The sequence below is a fragment of the Gallinula chloropus genome (assembly GCF_964237585.1).
Source record: "Gallinula chloropus genome assembly, chromosome: 6".
NCBI classification, from domain to species: domain Eukaryota; kingdom Metazoa; phylum Chordata; class Aves; order Gruiformes; family Rallidae; genus Gallinula; species Gallinula chloropus.
Genome location: NC_140091.1, coordinates 3054412 through 3080600, shown reverse-complemented (window position 1 = coordinate 3080600; position 26189 = coordinate 3054412). Strand labels below are relative to the sequence as shown.

Below are 26189 nucleotides of genomic sequence, written 5' to 3'. Positions count from 1 at the left end.
CCTGCGTTCTGGACAATACCTGAGCTTGCAGAGAAACTGGAACATTACTGAGAACATCTGTTTTTTCTTTGGTTTGTCACATTTCCTTGAAATAAATACTAAGCAGTATTATTATTAACCTTTAGAAATATTTTCCCTATTCCCCCAAATTCTACCAATCTGGTTGTTCTTTTTCATTTCCTGCTAGGAAGAATAGCTTTTAATAAAAACAAAAAACCCCAAACCAAAGAAATTCATTATTATTCCACAGATGTCTTTTGCCTCTGAGAGAAGGCAAGCTTTTAAAGGCATAAAACTGTAGCTAGATTTTCTGTTGAACACTTGGCAAATCTCAGCAAGGGTTAAGATAATGTAGGCAAGAGGAAACTGTACAAATGAGTGCTGCTTATCTAGAAGTTGCATTAGTCTTTCAGTGAGCCTGTGGAGACGATGGAGCAGTGGGCATGTAAAAGCTCAACCCAGGCAGCTCCGAATCTGTTGTTCTGAACCGATGAGATTTGAGGTGTGCTGATGGATAAGCATGAAGAGTTCTGAAAACTTGTGGAAGTTATGAGGTATTCTGTTTTCTTAAAGCCTCACCCTTCCGGAAGATGCTGCTCCCCAAACACAAACAATACTGTTACACTTGGATTTTTTCTGTCTCTTCTCACTAGGTTTCATGGTGAGAATCATAGAATCATAGACTGGTCTGGGTTGGAAGGGACCCCAAGGATCACAGAGCTCCAACCCCCTGCCACAGGCAGGGACACCAACCTCCAGGCCTGGAGCTACACAAGGTTGTCCAGGGCCCCATCCAACCTGGCCTTGAACACCCCCAGGGACGGGGCACCCACCCCCTCTCTGGGCAGCCTGTTCCAGCCCCTCACCACTCTCTCTGTAAAGAACTTCCCCCTAACATCTAATCTAAACCTTCCTTCCTTTAGATTTAATCCATTCCCCCTTGTCATGCCATTGTCTACCCTTTTAATAAGCTGATTCCCCTCCTGTTCCTCTGTTCCTTTCAGGGACTGGAAGGCTGCAATGAGGTCCCCCCTCAGCCTTCTCTTCTCCAGGCTGAACCAGCCCAGCTCCCTCAGCCTTTCTCCGTAGGGGAGGTGCTCCAGCCCTCTGATCATCTCTGTGGCCTCCTCTGACCCCTCTCCAACAGTCCCACATCTTTCTTGTGCTGGGTCCCCAGCTCTAGACACAGGACTCCAGCTGGGACCTCCCGAGGGCAGAGTAGAGAGAGACAATCCCCTCCCTGTCCCTGCTGGCCACCCTTCATTAGGACCACTGAGTGTAGGTGATACTGCTTACAACTTTTCCCTTGGCTCACTGGTATTTCTTTTCTTTATTCCCACACATCTCTTATCCCATCATTATCTCATCACATAGTGGCTTTCCTCCATTTCCTTATGAGTTCAGAGGTGTATTTTCCCCTTATCTCTGTGGCTTTTCCCTGTAGTCAGCATTCGGTGTGTTTTTTCTGGAGCTGGTAGGTCTGAAAGCATAAGGTATTTAGAGAGTCTAATGAATGTAATCCCTGTGACTTTAGCTCTGTTGAGAGCAAATATAAAAGGCGGGTGAAACCTTAGGTTGATTGAGAAGTTTGATAAATTAAAAGATAGTGACATGCACCCGAGTCCACTGCACAGTGACACTCAGAACTACCGTAGTCAGTGCCTATCTTTGATCTTTTTATTTGAGAATAGCAGGAGAGCCTAAGATCTTTTCCTTTTGATCATTCCCTGGAGGCACTTTCGTCCCAACTATCTGCTGCATATCCCAGTTCCGCAGCAGATGAACGCTGACTGCGTGCTGCTTGCCAGCCCTGCCAGACCTACGTGGGTTTGAGTCATCGCTGGCCACCGTGTTGGTTCTTGCTGGAGAAGACTGATATGATTTCAGATCGCAGATGATGAAAGCCCAGTGTGGGAAACCCGCTGTGCCACCTACTCTTGTTTTGCCATTCTCGCTCCTCCTTTGGGTGGGGCTCTGTAGGGTTTGTTTATGGGGTTTCTTTTTCCCCTTCTCTATGAATTCCTGTTTCTTTGCTGACATTTCCCACAACAGAAGTTTTGATTAATGCTGCCTGCACTCTAGAGCTTCTGAAATTCATTGCTTTATTCCCTCACTGCAGATCAATAAATACTTATGTTTTATTTCCAGTGTTTTGCCTTACATCACAGAAAAGTTCAGTGTTCCTCCTTGAATACCATTCTGTATTTAAGTTTGTATTACTTCAGCACGTCAGCCTGCAGTTTATTTCTTCGCTACAGCCGGAGGCTGCAGGTTGCGTAGTCGTCTTCCCAAGTAGTCCTGCTGACTCCAGTCTAATACCAGTGGAAGAGGCAGAACCAAGTCTTAAACGCTTCAAATTTCAGCCTGATTGCCTGTGCAGTGGATCTGATGAGACCTGGTTGAGTGCTTTCTCAGGGATGTGTTTTCAGGCCTTAGAGTTCCTTTGGCCAACTCCTGTAAATATGTTGGAGAGAAAGAACAGAAGGTTTGGACCTTGAGTCTCAGTCCTAAATTGAGGCCACCTTAAGGAGGGAGTTGGACCTCACTCACAGCTGGCTCTTCCTCTCTTCCCCTTCTCTTGGAGGCACCTGGTACCTTTGAAAGGGCTGTTTATCCTTCTTGACTCTTGCATCCCCTTGGCATTGTTGGTGTGTGCGGAGGGTGGCTCTGCAAAGGGGACGAGTGGCACTTCACGCAATGAGAGCGTGGATGAGTATTCTGAGTGATTTCACGCCGCCAGGTGTACAGGTAAAGCCCTGGGTGTGCAGATCTGCGCCGAGACGAACGCAAAAGGCATTTGGTCCTCCTCATGGGTGTTTCCTGTGCAGTATGCTGCAGTGTTGTGTTGAAGTGTCTTTCAGTCTGGTGTCTTACAAACTGGAGAGCTTTAAATATGGATCTGTATGTTAGACCTGGAAGTGGTCCCATGCAAAATGTAATGAAGCTGGGTTGCTCTGACCTCTGAGCTCCAACATGTGTTTGTTTTGGCTCTCTGGCAAAACCCTGCAGCATACAAATTGGCACTTGTAAAATTGTTCAGATAAATCAAAATCGGTACAGGGAAAAAGTTTCAAACTGTTTCTTTTGGGATCCTTTGCCATGCTATTTTTGACGTGTGTTTTCTGAGGAGTGTTTTTGTGGCAGCAGGCAGTTTGTTGCTAGAAGAAAGCTAAAATATTCTAGGAAGCCAGGCTAGCTGAATTTAGATCCTAAGCAATGCCAAAACTAATATAGCCTGTAACTAAGCTAGAGTGGCTTTGCACAGTTAATGTCAGTCACCCGCAGCTTTGTCTTACATTTTTATACGAGCCTTTAAAAAAAGGAAAACACAAACAAACCCCTCTGAAAACGTGGTAGCTCCTTACATCCAATCGAGCTATAGGTGTAGGAGAGGCACTGTTCCTCATCCTCTGCGCGGCAGTGAAGGCTTCGGCGCTGGGCTGGACTGATGGGGCTGGACTGGGACACGAACCGCCTCCAGGCTGGCTGTGCTGGCCTGGAGTGCCCTCTCTTGGCTGCTCAGACAGTCAGGATTAAAGTGAGGATGGGCAAAAAGTCAGCCGGGTGTGTTCCCAGTTTAATTTTCCAGAGATAAGCTGTACAGGTTATAGGTCCCACTTGGCTTTCAAAGGACCTCTGATAGCCCAGCGTGACTCTCTGGTGCCCGTGGCGAGTTTGAATCCCTCACCTGAAGCCACCATAAAGTTACGTGCTCTGGCAGTGTTGCACGTAGGACTCTGGTAACTTGGTGCTCTTGGGACTCTTAACATTTTAGCAGAGCTGAGGATTTTGAGAGACTTCATACCACTCCGAATCCAAGGATCCCAGAGGCAGCAACTGCAGTGGCCCCTGCTTGACTCTTTGCACTGCTAAATGAATCCAGAACAAATGAGGCTCTGAAAATAAGAAGAAAAATTTGACACCTGTGCTCCAGGAAACATTTGTGGATTTTGATGAGGGAGCGGTAGGGGGGAAGGGGAAAGCCTATGGTTCAATGTAGTTAAATATACGGTGTGCTAAGTATGAATAAATTGTAACTGTTTTAAACAAGTTCATATACTCTGGCTGGCTGGAGCACAAAGGAAAAGGAAAAGACAACAGCTACAAGGTATGAGTTCCTCACAGGGTTACCTGGAGGCCAGCGTCCCAGGCAGCTGCTGGTGCATGGCAGCGGTCAGCTTTCAGCCCTTAGACAAGTGGCAAATCTTTTTTTTTTTTAAAAAAAAAAAAGAAGAATTTGTGTCAGTGCTTATGAGCAAAGGGGCTTTGTCTCCTGGTGGCCTTACTTGGCAGTCCAGTTCATTTCCTCGTTGCTCACAAATGATTCATTTGTGTAAAAGAAGCCTTTACTAAACTGAAGTTAAAAGTTCCTCTAAATGTAGCAGCCCAGCTCATGCCCATTTTCAGATGACTGAGTCGCATGGGGCTGTCTTGTGCATGCTCTCTCTCCTGTGATGTGAAGTCATGTAGTAATTACTTAGACTAGTGAGGCTGAGTCACTTCTGTAATCTGGCTGAGTTGTTACAACACCACCTTAGCTCTGGGTTCAGGGATGGAGTTTGTTTCCAGCTTGTAAAGTTCATCCAAGTAAATAAGCCTTTCGCTTTAAAGGAGAGGCTGAAATCTGGTCCTGACTGCTAGGGACTGAAAGTCACCGTTACTTGGCCTAATGAGAGCCAAGTAATGTGAATGAAGAGCCTTAGGTAGGTGTGCAGAGCTGCTTTGTAACCTCGAATGGCCTTGGCCGCTCTGTTAACATGGAGGTAGCCATAAAGTCCATCGGGGCACTGCGGGAGCCAGGTTGCCTTTGCAGTTAGCAGAGAAGGTCAGAACCTGGAGTTTAGGCTGCTGTAGCTCTGCTTTCTTTTAACAACAGCAACAACCCACACATTCCAGCGGCACTCGCGGTTTACGAGATGGGAATTCAGTGTTTGCTGCCCTGTTTTAGCAGGTGTCGTTCTTCAGGGTGCACTTGGGTTCGGGTGTAAATCCTAAGGCATGGCTCCAAAAAACATTTCCCCCTTTGTTTTGATAAGAGGAGCACTGTGTGATCCTTAGTTACGAGTTCCCCCATGTTAAATTACTCAGAATATGTATTAACAATTCCACCTTGAAATCCAGTAGGCTCGTGCCTTTGCGTGGGCTTTTGTTGCATTCCAGTCGCGTCGGGATTCGGAGGCACTCAGGGGTTTACAGCACCGCTCCCCTTACTGCCTCTGCCCGTCACTGTGCGGTTCATATCGCGCTTCTCTTCCTGTGCAATAGCTCCCTCTGCTTGAAACCAGCAATGTCATTATAACCCCGGCTTTGTATTATCCTGATCAACAGATTTTCAGATTGGCCCCTTTATTTTAAAGAAGATTTCTGTGAATCTGTTCCGATACGTGGCTTATGCTTGTGCACTGAAGCAGCGAAGATAACCAGGCTGCTCTGCAAACTTTGCTGCATAGGCACTGCCTGGGTTAGCAGGATCTCTGTCCTCATGTTTAGCATGCTGATTAAAGCTGGTTGGACTGCTTTTTCAGCCTAATTCTATCTTACCAAAAATGTGATAGTTTAATGAAGCTACAGTGGTTTTATTTCAGTGAAGACTTACGTTAAAACAGGACTTTTTCATGTCAGAAATGTGGGAATTAGGTCACTGACCTTGAATATCTGCAGAGAAACAGTTAACAGTGAGATTTCAGTGTCCTGCTTAAGTGGTTCTGGTCTGGAACCCCCCCCAAAAAAGCAGCTCTGGATCAGACAGAGCAGGGATTTGAACCTGGTTCTCCCACATTCTCAGCCAGCACCATAATTACCAGGCCAGTCATTCACTCACAAATTTTTGTCAGCTTATCTGCATCAGTAAGGGTGAGTGCCGGTTTTGTTTGGTTCATTTTTTTATCGATACAGCTAAGCCAGCAAAAGTCATATTATAAAAGCTGTTGTGTCAGCAGAGGTGTAGTTTTGCTGAGAGAGCTCTCACCCATTTAGGGAACCGGCATAAACCTTGCTTGCCATGGCAAGATGAGCCCACGATAGGAAAACTTGCTGGTTTAGTACTATTAGCAAAGCCTTTTCTAACGTCAAACACCGCCTTACTTGCTCAGAAGTGGCTGTCTCAACACAGTCCTGGGCTTGCAAAGAAGTCCAAAAGGTTTTTCTTCTTTTGCATAGGGGCAAAACATTTCCAAAGTCTGTGTTGAATGGTGTGTTTGCGGTCAGCTGTCATCACAGGGTGGTGGTTGGGTGCGTGGTTTTGTTGGCAAGGGCAGGCAAAGCTCTCCACACAAAGCTCGACACGCTGAAAACAAAACCTCTCCCTTCTCTTACCGCTTGGAATCCTTTGGTCTCTTCTCCTGGACTCTCTGCATTTGGGTTCCTTTTGTTTCTAAACATTTCCAGAGAACCTGGAAATGCAGAATATGGGTGGCTTGCTGCTCGAACCGAACAAAAGCCTTTCCCCTCGGCGTAGCGCGAGGCGGGTTTGAGCACAGGCGGTCGGACAGCCCGAGGACGCTGGCGTGGGTTCAGCAGGCACAGCACCACTGTGCAGCAGAGCCAGGTCACTGGAATTCGTTATCAAGATCCCTCTTCCCTACAGTGTGGATACCCAGTGCTCGGGAAGATTGTACATCAGGATTAAGCAGTGGAACAGGAGAGAATTATTAGTGGGGTGTGTTCACTGGCATTCGGCTTTGAGACCTAATTTTGGGTCTCAAATTTCAGCCCTTTACAGAAATTGCATTCATTGCCTCGTGAGTTTGCACATACCTTCAAAAGCATGTTCACTTGCAAAGTAACGTCTAGCTCTATAAAAATAAAGAGTTAAAAAGGCAGTCCTGTTTTCAAATTAACACGGAGGTGCCGAATTCGTGGTGGTCTTTGTGATTTGAGTTTCCCCCCCTTATTTATTCATTTATTTATTTTTAAATCTCTCCCGTGCCCTGAATAAGATGCAAGTCCTGAGGGAAAAATAGCACATGATTATGCATTTGGAGCCCCAGTGCAAACAAGGAGTGTTTCTGAGCCTTATGAGCCCTTAGCAAGGGGGAGAAAGGCCAATTCTCATCTTAAAAACAACCAAATAAACAAAAAAAAACCCTCAATACTTTTTTTTTTCTGTATCTTTATGCCACTATATAATAACTTAGAATCATTTCACTGGATCAGGGAAGGAATTTTAGATGGCTGAATGCGTGATAGAAATGGTACATGACACAATGCAAAGGCTAATACTGGGGAAAATAGAAGTGAATGTCTTTGCATCAGTTTACGGCCTCTAAAGTGCATATGTTTTATACTTTACATTCCCCTGTATTCAGCACTACAGTCTGCCTTGTCTTCAGCAATGATCTTAGTGACTGTTCTGTTGCTGTCCCCTGTATTCTTCTGTTAAGGAAGCCTCAAGGGTGGAGAAAATGTCTTTTATAAGTTGTCCTGTAGATTTAACAAAGCAGAAACCCTGCAGTAATACAGCAGGTTATACTGCTATTATGATTTGTTTGGGGTTTGACTTTTAATCTTAACTTAGTACTATTCTTAGTGAATTATCAAATGTTGTGATTTCTTTTAACATCAGTTTTGACCATGTTATGAAGCTCTTGAACAGCATGCAAAAAATGGTTATTTTATGTAACATTTGCACGTCACAGGCTGGATGGAGGCCTGTGGAAAAGTGCCAGTGTTGTTGTTCTGTTCACAGGTTGGCCTGGCCATTTGTTTCGCTGTGTGTAAGAAGTGGGCAGGCAGGGTATCTGTCAGCTTTCAGATCTTGAAAATTTTTAATGGGTCAGGCAAGTGAGGGAACATCTTTCTGCTGCAAGCCTTTCTTTTTGCAAACTGCAAGCCTTGGCAGCGTTAGTGAGCTCAGACATCTCAGCAAGGTTCAGTTCTGTAGCATTAGATGATGAATGTGCTTAAGTGCTCTTTACATATTCAAAATCAACATTGTCTTTCTGGGAGCTTTGACTTTTTCTGTTTTCTTTTTCTTTTCCCCCAGGATCCCTTGGATCCAACACGAACAGCCATCGTGATCAGCTCGTTGGTGGCAGGAGGAGTAGCTGAACGTGGGGGTGAGCTTCTGCCAGGCGACCGCTTGATGTTTGTGAATGAGAAATACCTGGACAGTGCCACTTTAGCAGAGGCAGTGGAAGTGTTGAAATCTGTGCCCCCGGGTACAGTTTCTCTTGGAGTCTGCAAACCTTTGGTGGTAAGGACTCATTTTAACCTTTTTCTCTTTGATTCTGACATGTGTAGACTGGGTTGCTGGTTTGGGGTGCGGGAGGGATTCAGGGTTAGGAGTATGTATGCATGTGGAAAGCAAATAGAGAAGTTGTGGAAGCCCCACCTCTAGAAATGTTTAAGGCCAGGTTGGATGAGGTAACCTGATTTGGACAACCTGATGTAGTGGAGGGTGTTTCTACTCATGACAGGGTGTTGGAACTAGATGATCTTTGAGGTCCTTTCCAACCCAACCCATTCCGTGCTTCTGTGAACTGAGTTGCTATGCATATACCTTGATACACTCAGAAATTCTGTATAGCTGGCAGATTGGCAGCTCAATGTTCAGGAGGTCTTCCTTGGAAAACCAGTGTTCTCCAGTTCCTCCTGAAAGAACATCCACATGGAACCAGAAGACATGTCTGGGCAAACCACTGGCCTTACGCACAGGTTTAACGTGGTTCAAGCAATTCAGAAAATAGGTTAAATATCTGCTGAAGTCCATTTGACTGTTAACACACTGTTAAGTGCTTGCTTGAGCTCCACTGACTTCAAAGAAACTTAATCTGTTTGAAGTGAAGACTGTAAATTCAAGTAGAATTTCCTTTTTCTGGAATCAGGGCTTTGGAACAGACAGTGGTTTACTTGAGAACACTGCAGTATTGTTCATCAAGGGCAGCCAGGCAAAATTAATTAAAGTAAAGCACTATCTAATAGAAAGTGCTTGTAATTCAAACTGGTAGAGGAGTGGTGAAATACAAGTGTAGGAAGGCTGTTAAATATATTCTTTCCTTTTCTAAAAAGCTATGTTTCATTGTTCATATCCTTGTGTTGGTCTTTTTTTATTTCCTACGCACCTCTCTCTCTTTTATTTCTATCTGTACTAATGTTTGAAAAGAATAAAAGCTGTTGTCTTCCTCTTCTCCACTTATGACTTCCTTTTTTTATAACTGTGTCACTTTTCCCCACTTCTCTGATGGCTGGGTCTCCCTCTCCCTTTTGGTTTATTGAAAAATGTGGGGGTTCTTTCTTTTCCTGACTCACTGTTTTGATTGCCTTTCTTAGGGAGAAAGCAAAGAGGAGGAGAACATGCACAGCGTGGATTCCAGCAACATTAAACCCAGCCCTGGCTCTCCAGAACCAATAGATAATTTCTCAATAATACTTGAAGCACCACAGGTATTTGGTTACTCTTTTGGTTCAGTTTAAGCTTATGGCAAAGGAAAATGTGTTTTAAAATAAAATACCTCAGATAAGTCTTGGACAGCCTCTGGAAAAGACTAGCAGATAACTCTGTATTAATTGTGTTGTGAGCACTAAGCATATGCATAGCACTCATCAGTGCAGTTCCCAGGCTGCCTTATCAAATTTACTATGCCATTAAAATCCCTTGGGTTACCTTGGATATGAAATGGGAATGCTGTGTTATTTGTAATATAAGTAGTTGGTTCAGATTTGGGAGGAAAGTGAGGAATGGAAGCAGAAGACTCTTTATTAGAATGAAGTGAATAAAATAGTAGTCTTAGGGTGTAAGGCAAGCTTGAAATCTGTTCTTTGTAAACTTCCTGTGTAGTCTTGAGTGATCTCTTGACTCTCTTCCTCAATTCTCCTCTTTTCTTCTTTTTTGAGAAATAATTCTTTTTATTGTGGGAGGATGAGGCACTAAAGTTAGTGAGAAACTCAGATACCAGGGTATCACAATAAAATTATCCGATGACACTGCAATACTGACCCGTGTAGTGTGTGAGAGGTATGGATATTTTTAATCTGATCTCAAGTGCTTTGCAAATTTACATTAATTCACATTGGTAAATGCATCCTTCCTACACCAGAAAAGACAGGACTTAAAGGATCATCTGGAACTGCAACACAGTCATAAAAATAAATTCTAGATTTTCTCATTGCTGAACATGTCTCCCTGTCTCTGGAGACAAATGGAGCTTTATTGCTGAAATGGTATGCTGGAACCACCAAAAGGAGGGATATTACAGGGCAGATGTAGGTATGCTTATGCAGGAACGAGCTTGAGTAGGGTATTTCCTGATTTTCATGGTGTAAAGTGGAGTTTGTTGCTTTCTGGGTGCAGAGGAAGGGTTCCCGGCAGAGCAATTAGTCCTCTGCCAGCTCAGGTTGTGTCTCTGCTTCCTAAATCAAACTAATGTTATTAAGTATTTTAAAGCAAAGTATTTTATCTAAAGGTCCTGCTGAATATAGAAGCAGGAATGATGGATTTGTACAAGATACACAGCGAGAGCTTTGCTCTTATTTTCTTTTCCCTTACGAATGACAGTTGGTTGTAGCTTAGAGCAGCAGCATAAAATTTCTGTGTGTATTTATCATCTTACCTGCTCATACAAGAGCCAAGAGAGGTGTGTCACGATGGCTTCCACCCTTATGCACTAGCACAGTGCTGACTAAACTGCCTTTAAAAAAAAACAAACCAACCAGAAGAGGAACTCTAAGAATTGATATGCTACACCAGTCGAGGTTCCTGTGGTGTTTGCAGCGTTCCCTGTGCCGCCGGTAGCGCCGGCTGCTGCAGTGCAGCACTCTGATGATCCATACCCAAGTGCTGGGTCAGGAGGCGGCGATACAAATTGCCCTGTGGTTCAGAGCGAAGTCGACTGTTTTTATGCAGCGGCGAAGTTGGTGCCTCTCACAGAAGCGTTGGGAGAGCGCCGCTGCCGAGGCGAAGGGAAATGAGATGAAGTAAAGATGGAGAGAATTAGAATCTCCTCAGACTGGGTGTTTTTTGAGATCGAGGTACACAGGTCAAACGTGTTAAAGGAACATTTAATGCTTATGAAAAATGTGCTAATTTCTAGATTGCTAATGCTCTGTGCTGCTGCCAGCTAGCTTTCCTGCCTTGTTTCCTTACGCTCTCGCCTGTCTCTTGTTCTCTCCTGCCTTTCATTTGAGCTATGGGAGTGTTTTGGCAGCATCCAGGTATTTTTTTCTTCTGTGTTTATACAAACCTAATGAAACAGGATTGTGACACTAAAGGTCAGAAGTGGGGAAGTACCTTGGGGAGTCTGGGAAGGGGCAGGAGGCAAAACGTTTTGATTGAGGACCCCTACATATGTAGGTGGTTTCAGTGCTTGGGCTTTTGGTGCCTTGAAGATCAGGTTTGGACATACTTGGAGGCCTGAAGAAAAGAGGAAAAGGTGTCTGTGTGTGGCAAGCCTTCTGGTAGCAGTGTGAGGTGTAAAAATTTAGATGCCCATGCAGACTCTCTCCGTGAGCCAATGGACAGCACCCTGTTTGGAGTGGGAGGAATGTGGGGTTCTGGAGATTGGGAGGCATGCACCAAAGCCCAGAAAAAGAACTCAAGTGAGATCTTGGAGAGTGGGTTTTAATACCTTTTCTTTTGGTTTTGTTGGGATGGATTGCTTTTTTTTTTTTTTTGTGGTTTGAATTCAGTAGAAAGTTGAGAACTCTTCTAATTAAAACAACAAGGGTATTAAGTAATGAGCAGTCAATTATGGTGGATTTTTTGAGGATATGGGTCATGGCCAAGTTAAAATATTGTGTGGACTAGCTAAGGGAAGGACAAATGAGTGTGGTTTTTGGGTTTGTGTCTTGGGTTTTGTTTCTTGGTGTTTTTTTAATTGCTGGTACTACTGCATAATCAAACTCTTGGGCTGGTTTTTATTTAGCTGATGTTGGTGTTGTAAGAAATATACATGTGTGTATAGAATAATAGCAGGTAAATCTGGAACACAGAGAGACTTCAACTGGATTTATACATACTTTTTCCTATAGACTTCTTAGTGTTATTTAATAATTCCCATTCCCTAACTTCATTTTGGTTATTCTGAATGGTTAGATATTCAGCAATACCTAAGCTGTGCAACTTAAATGTCTTTATATTTTCAGAAGAGTGCAATGTCAACTTTGGATGTTTAAATCATACATCAGACTGGATTTTCTTTTAGAAAAATGCAAAAGGTAGAAGATTTTCACTTTAAAAATCAGGTTGTACTTTGCTATGGGCCCAATGTAAAACATAGTTTTAAAAGAGTTAGCAAGAAACATGATGTAAAATCTATATTCCTGTAATGTTTTATGCAGGGTTTCAGAGATGAAACACCTTGTAAAGAAGAACTTGTTGATGAACCAATTCTGGGCTTTGGAAGGTCATTTCAGCTGTCTCAAAATGACAGTGAGTATGAGAAGGAGTCTTGGGAGATGCGGGAATTCCTGAAACCCAGAACAGAAGAAATGGATGAAGAACGGGAAATGTTGGTGGATGAGGAGGAAGAAGAACACTCAGACTTCCTGAAATACAGTGCATCATGTGGACAGAAGGCAACTTCAGCGAGAGACCTCGATACGGAAAGATGGGCCAAGCAACTTGAGACTACTGAAATACAAGACTTAAGATCCAATGTTAACTTAAGTCCAGAAGAGTCCCTGGAATATCCATTCGATGAAGACCAAATGGTAAGGAATGCTGCCTTGGTCTTGGTGCTGTAGCTTGACTATGGGACCTATAGATCAAGACAGATTCCAAACCTAAGCTCTGTAATGAAGCTTTCTGGTGTTTTAGATACTTGATGAGACCTGGGCACCTCTAACAGACACCAGTCTATCCTTTTGTACATTTTGGAAGGTTCTTGTGGTTACTTGTGTCTGTGTACTTAACTGCTTGAATGAGATATGTACTATGGTTGGTGTATGTACAAGCACCCTGTTCTTGCCTCACCTTTCCCATCTCTGCCTCGTGGGCTCAGTTCTTTGAGCAAGCTGCACTGATATGAGGCATGTCAATCATAGCAGAATGTCAGTTCATGGTTTTAATAGTCCAGAGGCCTCAGCAGCAATATCACTGAAAGGAGCTCCCTCTTTCCCTCATTATTTTTAATCCAAATGAGTTCCTTGAGCCAGATGATAGTGCAGTTGAGCGAAAAATGATACTTTGGAAGCAATTGTAACAAGCATGTTGGTGGATGAAGGAGTAGGAGGAGACAGAGCTTCAGGTAAATTGCAAAAACTCTCATTTCTATATCCTCCTCAAGGATTTTGAGAATTGTTTTTGCCTTTTGAGTCCTCATTCGCTCACTAAACAAAAAATGGTATTACCAGCCTTCCACGTACCAGCTTCCAAGGTGTATGCTTTTATGTGAAAAAAAATGAAGTGGAAAGTTAAATAATTAAATAATATCCCAGCTGCAAAGAATTTCAGGTTTTGTTTGGCTTTTCCCCTTGTGCACTATGCACACAAACAGGCTAAAATGCAGCTTTTAGTGATGGAGTGCACAGTATTAAGTATTAAATTTATACATTTGTTACTTAAAAACAACAAATGAGCAAAAGTTAAGAGTTTCTTGTCTGGATTACAGGTGAGTAGGAAGATGCAGTTGCTTTATATTGCAATTGCACATAACATCTTTCATGCCTCTAATTAATATAGCACATAAGTGAGCAGTTAGTACTTCATAGTTACCTGAATAAATATGAATGTAGTTGAGAAAATGTGAATGTTTTCTGTAAAAATAAAAAAAATCAACATTTATGTCAAATGCCTCTGTATAAGTTGACACCACTACTTTCTATTCACCTTTTTCCTCTTCTCTGTGAAGCATAAAGAAAATGCTGCTGGAAGTTCACCGTTTTCTGGAACCACAGCACACAATGGCTACCAAAAAGACATATTTGATGCTGAAACTACCCACTCAGGAACAAAAATCATGATGGATACAGGTTTGTAAGAAGCTTTTTCTTATTTCATAATAAATTTGTTTTACACCAAAGCACAGATTCTTTCAAATGAGAAAACATTCATGTGAAGACTTCTGCAGGCTCGAGACAGTCTGGTTTTTAATAGGTTTCAGCATCATGATCTTGCTTCCTTCTCCAGATCTTTACCTACAGTTGTCACAAGTGATACTGAAAGCGGCTGCAGCTTTGTCCTGCTTGTGGAGAACCACTTTTTTCTGTGTCCCCAGTAGCACTCTGTGCATAAGTAAAATAGGTTGTGCCTGTGTTTTCTGTCAGGAATTTGGCTCAGTCACTTTGGATTATTGTTTTTAATAGATTTTTGAACTTTTTTTAAAAAAAAAGTGAGATGGATGTTAGAGTTGTGTAGATCATCAGGGAAATAAATTTATCAACCTGCCTGAGATAACACTCACTGGTTGGGAGAAAGGGGGTTGGATTGTTTCCTTTCTGTGGCATCTTGTACAGCAGGCACTGTGTAAGCTACAGTGGCAGATTGATTCTTGCAAGGAGCTCTGTTGGTTCAGTTAATGTTGGTTCTTATATCACCAAAATGACATCAGTCTTCCCCCGCGGGATGGGTTTCCATGCTGGAGTAAATCTCCCTGCAGAAAGGGTGGATTTGCTCTTTCTAATCATGTGTTTTTGTGAGGAACATGTCTTGTGGAAGTTGTACCTAAACATATCTCCGTTCCACAATGGTTTGGCACCTCTGATATTTCTTGAATGCACATACACTGGGAACAAAGTGTTCAGTGAGGTTTAAATTTCCTCCAAAAATTAATGTTCTCTATCTCTAAGCCTCTTGGTCATCACACAACATCCACATTTGGAACATGGTGAGCTAACAGGCTTATTTCCAAGAGTGATAACTGGTAGGTATAGGGACAGAGGAATTAAAAGTTCCCATCTACTTTTCTTCTTCAGGGGCAAAGCTTCGGATTGATTCTAAAGGACCTGGGCTTGCTGTTGATCTGGAAGCTATTGAGAAGGAAGAACTAAAATGGGAAGATGATGCTGCTTCCAAGAACACAGAATCTAGGAGAGCAACCACCATAACTCAGCCCAGAACAACATTGTGCAGGTATGAGGAAAGATTCCAGTTTTTGGAAAATTTTTATTTAATTATCTCAATGCTGTTCTTGCTTTCATTAGCTAATTAATCATTAAAAACTGTGTGAAACAGCAAGACATGCATAGAAGGCAGGTTCTATGACTTTTACCCAAGGAGACAAATTTTGCTGTACAACCTTATTTAATCTTTACTTCCCACATTTCCGCTCCTGAGTACCGGGACAGAAAAGTGGGAAAGCCTCTGCTACCTACTTCAATCACTCCACAGTGAGAGGAGTATGGATGTGGCCAGGGGAGAGAAACATAGCCTTTCCTGGCAGCATGGGTCATTATCGCTTGAGGAGCTTTCCCCCTAGCTCCTTAGAGCTCTGTCCTCTTGCTTTTCCCTTCCCTTTGTTGTTCCCTTTAAGAGCAGTTCAGCCATGGCTCTCAGGGCGGTTGCAGGAGCTTTCAGGCTTGCTGGAGAAACACTGAGTTGACACTGCTCATAGCTATTTGCCACATCTGTCAAGTGTCCCATTCTTTCCCCACCAGTTTGGAGTGAGCAGGTAGTGGGTCTGCTTTTGGGGCCCATTGATTCAAACTCTCATTCCTTCCTTATTCCTCTGTAATCCTCCCTCAGAGGGAAAGCAGCTCAGCAAGAAGGTGAGGGGATTATTTCTCCAGCACAACTTCCTACTTCCTTTTTGCATTTTAAGAGTAGCATTTACAGCTCTCAGGGCCTACAGAAAATGTGTGCAAGGCTGTATTGTTTCAACCTTTCTGAGGGGGGGGCATGTAATTCCATACTTCCATTCCCAGTCTGTGAATAGGTGAGTCACATAAAGTATAAAAGTTTAATTAACACTGTGTTCTGGAGCATTTAATGGAACATGTAGGATCAGTTCTCCCAGTTGCAGCATGATCTGCTTTCTGGTCAGCTAGACTACTTTATCCTGTTTATATCCCTCTATAAGAATCGCAGCATATTTATCAGAAGGCAAATGTTAATTGCTTAAATAATTATTTCAAATGAGTAAATGCAGTGCAGATTTGTATATCACAGAGCAGCTTATAAAATTTGGTCTGGCCATTATGTTTATTTCTGGAGCATTCCTTAAGTACATTCAAACCTAAATACAAAAATTCCTGTCTAGTCTGTTGACTCTCCACATTTGGTTTAAACTGGACAGTGAGAGGCAGCGTTGCTGTCTCACTGCCAGATGCAAAATATGCAAGGAATTGTGACCTGGCATGGGTAATGCTTCTTTTATTTTTTATTCCTCCCCTCCCTCTGCCCCCAATTAGTGAATTACCTGAGAGAGAAGAAGGAGAAGGAGAAGAAACTCCTAACTTCAGCCACTGGGGACCACCACGGACGTACGTTCATATGAGTACATTATTTCTTCCCATTTACCTTATGTCTTTTTTTCTGTGAGCCTGATTAGTTCTTGTTTTGGGTTTTGGGGGCTTTTTTTTTCTCCCCTCCTCTACCAATAACTTTAAGTTACTTGGGTACCTTGGGCTTTCTTAGGTACAGTGAATTTTTAACAGATGTTCACCAGAATTATGCCTTCTATTTGTACAGCTGACTTGGGAAAGCCTGACGGGTTTACGTTGTGGATGACCTACAAGTTCTTGCTCATTTAATAACTATTAGGTGTGAACAATGCACATAGTGCTGCTGTCTCCTTTTCCATGGCTTCTCTGCTAAACTTAATGGCAGAATTCCAAACTGCCAAGCCAAGTTTTAGCCACATCCTTGTATTGCTAACATTTTTAGGTGAATTGTTTTTGTGGTCCATAGTAAAATATGATCAGAAAACTTCTGCCTAAATTGATTCAAATGCATCTGATACACTGAAGTCAGTGTTCAAAAGTTCTGTGAAATGCTTTCTTTTATTATTTGTCTAGCATTCCAATTGCAGTTTGCCATTTCCAGAAAAGTTGCTCAAACTGAAAGAGGATGAGTGTTTACTTGAAGACCTGCCTGCTTCACCCTGACTTGCTCTGAAGTTAAAGCCTGTGCCTCGTGGGCATGGGTTGGCAGCAGAGTTTTGTTCTTTTTGTGGGGTGAGGTCTGCTCAGGGTAAAAAACCAACTCTGTTCCAAACATTCCTACAATTCTGACTTTATCCCTTTACTCTATTAAATCTTCATGAAAGACCAGAAGCTTACATTTATTTAAGGCTTTGTATTTATAGTTTAAAAAAAAAACCTGTTTCAAGCTGTTAAACTACCACATGTATTTTTTCAGCGTTGAGATCTTTAGAGACCCTCATGTGTCTCTTGGAATCAGTATTGTTGGTGGACACACTGTCATAAAGCGCCTGAAGAATGGAGAAGAACTTAAAGGGATCTTTATCAAACAAGTTTTGGAAGACAGCCCAGCAGGAAGAACGAGGGCTTTAAAAACTGGAGATAAAATACTTGAGGTAAATGCAGATAAACCTACCCTTTCATTCTAAGAAATAAAGATTGACTCAAACAGCTTTAGGAGGAGACAGGGACAAAATACTGCCACCACTTCATGAAGTATTGATGACACTGTGTTTAGAAAACTGAAAGAACCCCTGGTGTTGTCTTTTCTTTTTTTAAGATCTGATTGTGGAGCTTTTTTAACACTCTCATTTACATTTAAGAAAAGATAAATCCTGGTATCTGATGGGGAAGGGGGAAAAATGAGAGTGCCCTCTTCCCAGAGAAATGAGTAGCAAGTTATAGTATACCTTTATACACCTAAGTTATAATATATAGGAGAGCTTAGACTCTTCATACTGAAATTTGGGCTCTTACTCTGTGCGTGTGAATTTGGAGCAGCTAATATCTGATTAACTACTACTTGGGGTAAATCCTTGATTCGGGCAAGTGCTGTAGGGAAGAACACCATTCCTGGCTTTCATCTTTGTCTCCATGCTCACTTCTTTGCTTGTTTTTCTCCAAATTAATGCTTCAGAACCTGGCTTTCCAAGCTGATGATAATGCCATTCTTGCATGTGCTTTAAGGTTCTGTGTGAGGTTTTGAAACAATTTTTAAAACAGGTTTAGTTCACAAACAGGTAAAATCTGAGCAAGTTGTACTATACCTAGTGTTATATCTAGCAGTCTCTGACAGTCTTATTCCTTCTGCTTCTCTCTAGAAGAATTGCTTTGGGAAACATATGGCCATCTTTTAATTATGAACACTAAGTAATATACTCTTTCTCAAACTATCATGGAAACATACTTTACAAATAATTTCTTTTGACTGCTTTTGGTACCTTCCTCAGCTGCTCTAATCTTCTGCAAACGTGTGTGATCTCTTGTAATGACTCTGTGGCAAAGACAAGCTATCTGATATAAATAAACATTTGTTGTTAGGTTTCTGGGATAGACCTACAAAATGCCACACATGAAGAAGCAGTAGAAGCTATCAAGAACGCAGGAAATCCTGTTGTGTTTGTGGTTCAGGGCTTGTCCAACGTACCCAAAGTAAGTTCATTTCTATTTTTATTCCAAAACTTAATAAATGTCTAATATGCATCTTTTTTTTTTAACTTGGCTAAATTGCTTTCAGCAAGTTCCATCCATTTTTGTGTCCATCCTTTCTGCTTATAGACCACAAGATTGATTGATTACTAATCTGGGCTGCTTTGAAACCTTGTTTCTCTGATATAAATCGAGTAGATGTAAATCTGTTCACTAGGTGTTAATTCAGTTCTCCATCTGTGAAGTCTGGCCCTCTATATATTAATTTGTTCATATTCCCTAATCTAAAAATATACTCCATTGTCCAAATGAACAAAAGTATAATTAAAATTAGTCAGATTCACACTAGAAACTCCATGTAAAATGCGTCACCAAAGGGACCTGAAGTAATTAGTGGGAGCAAGTTAACTTTTGAGAGATTCTAGGTGTCTCTTCGTTTTGGAGGCCAAGGCAATAAACTTTAGTAATGCCCTAGTAAGAAAAGGCATACAGTTCTGCCTACCTTGAAGTATCCACTTGAAGACTTCTACATACTTTTGGTATAATCTGATAAGTTAATTGGGTATTTTGGAGGTTTAGTAGACCCAAGGAGAACTTTTTGACCACTGTAGACAAATTCAGCACAACTGCCTCCATTCCAGTTCTCCAGGGAGCCTTCTAGAATTTATTAAGACTTTTGCCAACTAAGCTGGGAAGGTGCTCAAGCAGTGATGGCAAAATTCACAGTGAAGGTAACTTGAATCAGCTCCCTTCCTTACTTTCCCAGTCAATCTAGATGAGATCCAGGGAAAGCCAGATAACTTGACATTTGAGTTGCGTTGCTTTGAACTGTAGGAAACCAGACATTTACTGACTTGCAGCCATGCTGCACAGTCCCACCTCCCATCAGCAAAATAAGGTGCTGTCAGAGGGTTGGACCCAATGATCTCTGGAGGTCCCTTCCAAGCCCTATGATTCTGTGATTCTTACTTTGAGCCTAAACTATGTGCCTGCCACTGGCTGTTATCGAAATACCCAAAACGTTTCCTCTTGAAAGAATAAGGAACAGCAAGGAGGAGTATTATGCTCTGTTTTATAAGGGGTCTGTGTACATGGACACTGGTTTCTGTCTGAATAACCAAGAACTGACACTTCAGGAGTCGGTGCTGAGCTCAAGGTTCTGCATCCGTATCGTTGACTTCAGAGTAATGTTTAATTGAAGGAAGAGACAGGGCAAGACATCAAACAGCAGGCACTAAAACCAGGCAGGCAATGTTTGGAAATTCAGGAAAAGAATGTAATTTGAAGATTGTACTGCAATTCCCTTCTACAGGGGGCAAAATGAAGAGTGTGCTGGGTAGCTTTATCATTGTCATCACTTAGCTTTTGGACATCATTTCCGTGGCTGTAATGCTCTTTCTAATGTGTGTAACGTGTGCCCTGGTTTTCAGGTGGTTTCTGCTGTACAGCCTAAGGGGCTCAGAGCCAGCAAAGATCAGGATGCAGACAAAGAAAACAAGAGTGAAAAGGTATGATGCCACTCAATGCTGTACCCAAGGTTTAGGAAATCAGGTGGTACAATAACATGCATTATAGCTCTGTGATAAGCCCCTGCTGAAGTCTGAAATGAAATTTGAATTGTTTTGTCGAAATATCTTTGATTCAAGTAATTTTTGCTAAATTTCTGCCAAATACAAGGCAGGTTTCTGACAGATGTTCTGTGGGGGTCTCCCCTGGGTGCTGAAACCCTGTACTTACTCCAGCTCTTCGCTGGCATCTTTCTGGAAGTACCTGCTTTGCTCCATGCAGAGGCAAATTGATTGTCTTTGTTCAGCTGAAACAGAGAAATAATAACTTGTACACAAATGATATCCTTAATGTGAGGCTGGCTGAAACTCACTAAGATTATGTTATAGGATAATTAAATCCACCAAGTCTCCTACATTTCCCATTGCTGTGTAAAACAAGGAAATGACCGAGTGATCTGTACCTGGCTGGCTAATTGTGAAGCACTTACTGCACAGTAACTCTCAAGCAGCTTCACAGTATGTTGAAAAGAGAAAAAAACCTGTTTGGTCCAAACCAGTGGATTTGTTTTAATCACTGCAATAAGGGAAAAAAATAATTTCTCATTCCCCTCCATATTTCTCTAGCAGCCTGGAATTTTCCTGTGGGAACTGTGTTTGTGACTGATGAGTTTAGGTCAGGTACTTTGAGGGTGTCAGAACTGGAGGAGCAAAAACAGAATAAGTGTGGACAAGAACTTTTGCCCGGTGCAGTTTAACATGCCAACTACAAATATGATGAACTTCTCATTTGATCCTGCTCAGTAGTCTGGTGTGTGGTGGATAACCAAAAAGGCTCTCTTGCCTCCAGAAGTTTCTGTACGACTCCTTTCAGATTCTGTCAGATACTGAAGATATGAGGCTCAGTTATTAGAAAAAAAATAAATCAAGGAAGGAGTTGAAGTCATGCTTTCATGCCAGCAGATAATACTTATAATGAAGCAGTTACAATCCCCTTTTCTTGGTTTTATTATCTGTATTTCTCATCTCAAAAGCACTCATCCTCTTGCAACTTGCTGCCTTTAATCTCTAGGACTCCAGTGTGTCGCATTCTATAGTGTTGGGAGGTTAAAGAGGGAGCCTAATCTTTTTCAAACCTTTTTCATCTATTGGTGCTGTAAACTGGTGGGTGGAATATAGAAGAGCTTCAGTGCATAAATATGTAGCTTCTTTTTAGCTTTGAAGGTTGATTCACAAAGCAGTCATACTGTGCTACAGTAGGGGTATCTCTGAGTTGGAAAGAGTTGCTATTAGTGGATTACTAGTCCACGTCCCTGTGGGGAATCAATGATATTTCTAGTCCAGTCTTCAAAGTGTCACAAAAGAGTTTGGTTTGAAAGCAGCCACATCCAGCTGGAAAATCTGCCTTTTCCTTTATGATGAGTTATCTTTTCAATACTGAAGTTTTTCTCTGATTTGTTGGTGTTTATCCTCCTCCATTGAGCTGCTTGTTTAGTACTGATCACTTGAAGTCATTTATATAAAACCACTTAAAAGAGTTGAGCTTCTTGGGGACAAACCAGATAGCCAACCAGCAAAATAATGTTAATATGTAAACAGCATTTTTGCCTCTGTGCTGGAAGGAGCTGTGTTAATACAAAAAACATGGTATAATGGAATATTCTGGCACAATTTACTCACCTGGCTTTTCAGTGGGTCAGAAGGGATAAGAGAAGCTTGTCCTTCTGAGCTGTAGTGAATTGTTGTATAAGCTCAGGTGTCTCATGTAGTTTCACTTGGACTTTCTCACAGACATTTAAGGTCTTAAAGCCAAAGGGTCATCGCTCAGACTGTGAGTTATTACTAGAGTGTAGTGATACTACAGATTCATCATAGGCAGCTGAAATGGGGGCTGCAGGTTTTCTGTCCTTACCTGCTCGGTGTTGTAGGGTGTGAGGCCCCTCAAGCTTCCCAGATACGGATTTTGCATGGTTCTACCTGTGTCAGCACCAAGTTAAAAGTGTCAGGGACATCTGTTGTGTTGTTATCTTTGGGGAAACTGCTGTTGTCTTTCCAAGTTCTCTTACTACACCCTCTTACTACTGTTGGAATGAATCAATCTAATTTATTGTTGTGCTGCCTTCAATGCAGCACTTTCCCGTAATGTTTTTTTAAGCAGCTGGGATGATGTATGTCTTAGCTCACAAAATCTCTCTAGCTTACACTGCAGTTTAGTCTATCATACTATTCTATCTAAATTTAGGCTTGAGATTTTAGAAATCCATACACAGGTTCAGCTTCCACAGTATGCAGGGAAAAATTCCAGTTTCAGTTGGATGTTTGGGTGTTGAGTCGTATTTCCCAGCTACAGAAGAAATTCATTAGGGGCACTCTGGTTCCTCTAATGGCTCATTGTACTCTGGGTGTTCCCTTTCTAAAGTGCATCCTGCTATTAGTAGTGGGACTGCATGGGATACAGTAGAATGTAATTTAGTGAAATCATCAAGCAAGCTGGGGCACGATCCAGTTACTTGGAGCTATAAAAACAGTTGCTCAGATGAGCAAGCGCCTGTCTTCATTAGATTCAGAGCTGATGCTGTATGCCTGCCATGCGCCGCTATATGCATCATTATAGGAGCTGCCTGAATATATGTGAGGTAATAGAGTTTTATTGTAACTTATAAGTCAAAATCTTTTAAATTTGAGCAAAAATACAGACCAACTGTTAAGTTTAAATATTTGTAGATGCACTAAGAAGTTTGAGTTCTTATTTTGTGTTTAATTAAAAGTTTGACTTTTATCTGTGCCAGGCAATTTTGTTGTTGAGTTTCTAATGGGAAATGGAGTATAATTTAATGCTGAGTTTTAACCTTAGCTTAATGTTCACACTTTGATATTTGTGATGACACACGAGTCTCTTGTCAACAAGTAAATGTGCATGCAGAATTGTATTTTCTTTTTTTTAATGTTCAGTGTCACTTCTTGTTCTGATTTCATGCATAAATAGCCTGCCCTGCAGAATTTAGCATTATAATTAAGTGCTGTGGACATACACATACAGTGTAGTAAACAATAGGATTATTTTTCTTGTGTGTGGAGGTTACAAAACGTGTAACTATTTGTCTTTGAATCCATTAGAGAAAATACGGGGCTCCACCTCCTATGAAATTGCCACCTCCTTACAGAGCGCATGCAGAGGAAGCTAACGTGGATGAAGAGGAGGATGAGGATGCCTGTGCAGAGAGTGAGTAGTGCCACAGTCATTACCTCAGAGGGCGTTTATGGGACACAGTCAGATTGTGATAAACAAATCTGCCGTTTAGTGCTTGTATTATGAGAAGTAGTGCTCAGCCTGGCAATAGTATTTAATCAAACTCATTCTTGCTCCTGATTTGTAGCTTAGACAGTCTTCTCTTCAAAGCCAGGCTCCTGTAGCTCGGCTCTTCTGAAGAGGTGTAGAAAGGGCTCTGTTTATTTTCAGTATAAAAATGTCTAAGCAATGTCTAGAGGACTTGTTTTGGCAGGGATGTCAGCAGTGAAAGGCAGATGTTGTGCTTTACTCTTGTAATTGCACTGGTAGTTGAGCAGGCGTAGGTTGAGAACCACTGGTGCATGGCCCACAGTTGATTTCAGACAAAAAGTATTGTTCAAGGAAATACTAAGAAAAATCTGCCTATGTATTGTCTCAGTACTCTACTGAAACAAAAAAGGATCCCCTTTTTTGTACCACCATTCATGGGATAGGTTCTGCAATTGCCCACTTCTGGGTTTTGCAATGAATTATGATGATTTACACTCTATAGAATAGTAGAGACCTATGGAGTAGGATGCAGGGAAACTTGAGAGCTTCCAACAGCATGACTTAGATTCCAGCATACTGCTTTGTTAATTCCAACTTCAGTTAAATGGAATGTTGTTGTCCATAGCTTGTCTTCCAGTAAAATATTTAGGAATACTAAAATTGCAGCACGGAGTCCTACATTATTTTCTAAATGTAGTTACTTTCAGGTTTTTTTCTTTACCTTTCCTTATACCACAGCATACATGTGGGATCTCTGTTGGGTGGTTGGGTTTGTTGTTGGGTTTGGTTGTGGTTTCTCCCGCCCTACAGTAATTTTTTCCCATCATCTTCTGTTTTGGAGAGGTTTCTGTTTGCCCTACTTCTGGGTAAACCAAAGCAGAGAGATGCCTTTGTGGCTTTTGATCTTGAAGTGATCGTGGCTTCCATTCAGAGTGGAAGCTCCTAACTTGGGGCCTGCTGATGGGAAAACTCTTCCAGCTGCTCTTGCTGATTTTCTTGGCAGTGACATGCCATTGAAACCATGATAATTAATGAGTTTGGTTGGTTTGCCACTTTAGGGCTGCTTTGGTGGAAGCAAGAAGGATTTTGGAAGGTTATTCTCATGGAAACAGTAATGGGGACACAGAAGCAAAGTATTTGGCTCTGGCTTATGTTGCTTTAAGGGAAAGCTGTGAGTTTGTGAAGGATGGAGCCAGGCTTTTCTCAGAGATGGCAGCGACAGGACAAGGGGCAGTGGGTTCAAGCTGGAGCAGAGGAAGTTCCATGGGAATATCAGGAGGAACTTTGTCACTGTGAGGGTGATGGAGCACTGGGACAGACTGCCCAAAGAGGTTGTGGAGTCTCCTTCTCTGGAGACATTCAAAGCTGCCTGGATGCATTCCTGTGTGATTTAGTCTCGGTGATCCTGCTCTGGCAGGGGGGTTGGACTAGATGAGCTTTTGAGGTCCTTTCCAACTCCTAACACTCCGTGATTCTGTCATCTCATCTATTTGGAGTATTCCACAGAGTTACTGTAAGAAGGTTTTTCAGTATTTTTGAGGTGGAGCAGTAGCCAGGAGGAGCATTTGACTGGAGACTCCTGGGCTGTTGGATTGAATATATCTTGAGCTTTCAAAGGAACTCTGTACACCTCCAGTGGTAGCAAACAGCTCGTTATTAACGTTATAATTCCTGGTTAAAGAATATACTTGATAAGTAGCCTGACACTTGAGTTATCTAATTAGGATATGCCTCAATCTGAGTGCTTGCTAGGCCTGAGTTAATACTCTGCACAGAAATAATTTCTTATTGATGGGCTTGGTCATTTTTTAGGTGTTCTGCCATCCCTCATGACATTGCAGCTGAGCCTGATATCGGAAGCAGCTTTACCTTTTCAGCTATTAAATTCATCAACCCTACCAGATTTGGCAGTGGCAAACAGATCTATTCAGATGAATCTCCCTCTCTCCACTGTTTTTACTGACTAAAGATAAATGTTTGGCAGTACCTGTCTTTCCCATGAATTTTGGAAAACCAAGATATGTGTTTTCCATTTTATTCTTCCCCACCTCATTCTGATTCCTTAAAATAAAAACCAGACTGAGGAAGCTTAAATGAAGTTTGTACCTCAAGCCTTGAAGTAAAAAACATGTTAGAAATGATCTAACCATACTTAATGATATTAAGCATCTTGGCAGCTGTGGAATAGGCTTTTACAGAGTCTCTTTTTTGTGATTGCTTGAAAAACAACATTTTCTCTGTCAATTCCAGCACAGTGTTGTTTTTGGGAACCACTTGCTGTTCATGATTTCTGTCCTGAGTCTCGAGCACCTTTCCCAAAAATCTCAGTCCAGGCCCATATCTGCATTTTCATGTTGACCTCTTCCTTACCCACTTATCTACTAATTCTAATGGTTTTCTAACCTTACCTAATAATTTTCTGAGCTTCACCAAACAGGTGAACTAGATTTCTTGTCTTCCTTGTTTAGATGACCAGGTATTTGAAAAGGAAGAAGCGGTGTCAGACCAGGTAAATTCCTGTCAAAACCTTTCCTCCTTTCATTTACTGCCTGTAGTTCTCTATCTGGGCTGGTAATGTAGAAGGCCATGGTAGGCATTTTGAAGTGGGACAGCTGTTAAATCTGTCCTCTGGTTGTGCTCCTGATGGGTTTTATTTCATTACATTCTTATTAATCCAACTGCAGTGTGACAAACCTGCTCATCAATTTCTTTCATGCTCCAGAAATTCTTTGCTTACCCCACATGACATTTTTTCCTCCTTGCTTGTCACTTCCTTTGACCCATGCTTCCATCTTTTGCCTCCATGTCCTTCATCATCCCCCATGAGGAAAATCAAAGCAAAGCACTGGTAATCCTCCTCCCATATTTAGGAAAATTTTTCTTTCCATTCTGTCCCATCCATACTTCCTTACAGTCTCCTGTTTTGCCTGTTTTCCCCTTAAAGTGGCTGAATAACCTTT

General features: G+C 41.9%; 1 protein-coding gene across 1 annotated transcript in view; it reads left to right on the top strand.

The window, feature by feature from the left end:
* The window catches only part of PATJ (PATJ crumbs cell polarity complex component), a gene marked incomplete at its 5' end in the record, with an annotated part of 148039 nt that overhangs the window by 38865 nt on the left and 82985 nt on the right, over positions 1–26189 (top strand). Inside the window, 10 exons of the mRNA XM_084265931.1 lie at positions 7985–8194; positions 9271–9384; positions 12277–12648; positions 13788–13908; positions 14851–15007; positions 16285–16356; positions 17234–17411; positions 18337–18447; positions 19875–19952; positions 23067–23172. Coding sequence (XP_084122057.1) covers positions 7985–8194; positions 9271–9384; positions 12277–12648; positions 13788–13908; positions 14851–15007; positions 16285–16356; positions 17234–17411; positions 18337–18447; positions 19875–19952; positions 23067–23172 — 1519 coding nt within the window. The remainder of the gene's footprint in view (positions 1–7984; positions 8195–9270; positions 9385–12276; positions 12649–13787; positions 13909–14850; positions 15008–16284; positions 16357–17233; positions 17412–18336; positions 18448–19874; positions 19953–23066; positions 23173–26189) is intronic.